The sequence below is a fragment of the Lepidothrix coronata genome, unplaced genomic scaffold, assembly GCF_001604755.1.
Source record: "Lepidothrix coronata isolate B3197 unplaced genomic scaffold, Lepidothrix_coronata-1.0 Scaffold152, whole genome shotgun sequence".
In the NCBI taxonomy this organism is placed as follows: domain Eukaryota; kingdom Metazoa; phylum Chordata; class Aves; order Passeriformes; family Pipridae; genus Lepidothrix; species Lepidothrix coronata.
The window spans coordinates 1,369,196-1,371,643 of NW_016690332.1; the positions used below are offsets into that span (position 1 = coordinate 1,369,196).

At 68.3% G+C, this 2,448-nt stretch overlaps 1 protein-coding gene across 1 annotated transcript; it reads right to left on the reverse strand.

The window, feature by feature from the left end:
• Positions 1–573: 573 nt before the first annotated feature.
• FOXQ1 (forkhead box Q1) lies at positions 574–1,992 on the reverse strand. Its single transcript, XM_017828709.1, has one exon. The coding sequence runs from the start codon at positions 1,990–1,992 to the stop codon at positions 784–786; it is 1,209 nt and encodes a 402-aa protein (XP_017684198.1). The 3' UTR covers positions 574–783.
• Between the last annotated feature and the right edge of the window lie 456 nt (positions 1,993–2,448).

Here is a 2,448-nt window from a genome sequence, read left to right on the forward strand (position 1 = left end):
GTCTTGGCCATAAACGTAGAACGCCAGCCAGTACAGGAGACAACGCCTGACATTTCCTTAAGCCCTTTCCCCTGTCTCGCCCCGCCCACCCCCCCCAATAATTAAAAAAGCTGCACTCTTTTTGTTAAAAACACTACTTTTATAAATAATTTAATGTCCTGCCTTCCCACGAAATGCTAGTTGCTGGACAGGAGAAAAGATTTGCTTTTGGCACAGTGATGCATTGCTTTGCAGTACAGACCTACGGCTCCACAGCAGCCCCGGCCCCCTCCCTTCCTCTCTCCCTGCTCTTCCCGGCAGGCTCCCCCGGCCCCGTTCCTCCACCCCCCCAAGCGCACAGCGCATTCCCTGCGGCCGCCACCACACGCCTCCGCGGGGCACTCCCCGTTGTGCTGCCCAAGGCTTCGGTAGCAGGAGATGTGGGAACAAGACGGGGGGGATAGAAAGGAGGTGGCGAGGGACTGGCTGAAGTCAAGTAGTCTCAACGAACAGTAAGAAGCACTTGAGGCTCATGGCTATGTCCAAACCGACAGTTGTTTGATTTTTTTCTTTTTTTTTTTTTTTTCCTTTTTTTTTTTTTTTTTTTTTTTTTTTTTTTTTTTTTTTTTTTTTTTTTTTTGGTTTAAGTTAAACCCACTGTCTTTTCACTAAGGCACAGTCACCGAGGCTTTTGCTTGGAGGCTTTGGTCGCCTCTGGAGTTAAAGTGCGGGATTCAGAGCCTCCTCCTTCCCCCCTCCACGCCTCCCCGGGCAGGTCCCTCGCAGGGGAGGAGGGAGGCTCCATTAAGCCAGGGGGGTCTCCACGGCGTACGGCTGGAACGAGGCCGAGCCCCCCGCCGCCGGCGGCAGCGGCCCGGCCAGCCGGAGGGGCCCGTACAGCGGGGAGCCGGGCGGCGGCCCCCGCCCGCCCTTGGCGAGGGCGGCGGGGAAGAGCGGCACCCGCGGTCGCTCTGCCGGCGGCGGCTCCCCCGGGGACAGCGCCTGCCGCCCGCCCCCCAGCAGCAGCGGCGACGGCTCCCCCAGCCCGTAGGCGCAGAGCTGCAGGAGGCCGCCGCCGTAGAGGGCGGTGGCGGGCGGGGGCTGCGCGGCAGGCGGGTAGGGAAGCAGCGGGTAGTGGCCGGGCAGCAGGTGCGGGGGCGCGGGCGGCGCCGGCCAGAGGAGGCGGGCGTGCGGTGGCGGCTGCGGGGCGGCGCGGGGTCCTGCCGGCCGCTGGAGTAGGCTCTCGATGGCGAAGGAGCTGGAGAACTTGGCGCTGCCGCCCGGCGCCCTCGCCCCGCCGCCCCCCACCGCTGCCTCCTTGGCACCCGGCGCGCAGTTGCAGGGCGAGGAGGCGCAGCAGCACCGCGGGGAACCGCCGGGGGACGCGGCTCCCGCTCTCGCCGCCTCCTGCGGCGCTTGCGGCGAGGAGGCGGCGGCGGAGCGGGCAGGCTGCGGCGGCGGGGCGGCGCGGCTGAGGCGCTTGCGGCGGCGGCGGAAGACGCCGTCGGCGAAGGTGTACTCGCTGCTGGGGTTGAGCATCCAGTAGTTGTCCTTGCCCCAGGGCCGCGCCGGGTCGCGCAGCACCTTGACGAAGCAGTCATTGAGGGAGAGGTTGTGGCGCACCGAGTTGCGCCAGCCGGTGTAGGCGCCGCGGAAGAAGGGGAAGCGGCTCATCAGGTAGTCGTTTATCTCGGCCAGGGTCAGGCGGCCGCCGGCCGAGTCGCGGATGGCCATAGCAATCAGCGCGATGTAGGAGTAGGGAGGCTTCGGCCGCCGCGTGTAGGGTTTCCCCTTGGCGCTCTCGGCCGGCGGTGGCGGCGGCTGCGGGGTCCGCGGCGGCGGCGGGGGGTGCCCCGATCGCCCGGCCCCGCCGCCCGGGCTGTTGGCCGCGCAGTCACCGTCGGAGCCCAGCTCGCTGTCAGCCGGAGCCGGGGAGAGCGAGCCGCTGCCTTCCTGGTCGCTGCCGGCGCTCAGCTTGTCCTCATAGTGCTGCGAGAACACCTCCAGCTTCATGGCGGCGGCGCCGGCGGCCCCCCCGCACCCCGCGGCTCCGCTGGGTGGGCGCGACCCCCGCCCCTCGGCGCGGCCTCACGGGAGGCGGCGAGCTGACCCAGGGGCTTTCTGCCCCCGCGCCGGCTTGGACAGCTCCGCGGCGGCTGGCAAGGCGGGCAGGGCACGGCAGGGCAGCGGAGCTCTGCGCCCGCCTCAGCCAGCCGGCCCGGGGTCGCTGGCAGGGGGCTGCCCCTTTCCGGCCGGCGGGCGCCCGAGGACGGGCGGTGGTGCCCTGCCGCCCGATTCCTCCGGCTTCCACCTCCTTCTCCTCTACTGGGGCGCTCGCTCTCTTTTCGCCCCCCTTTTTGTCCTTCTTGCTCTTTACTCTCGCTGCTCCATGGGGCTGAAGGAGAGGGGCGAGGTGGTCCCACTGGAGCCGGTGCGAGACGACGGGCGGGCGGCTGCTGGAGCCGGCTC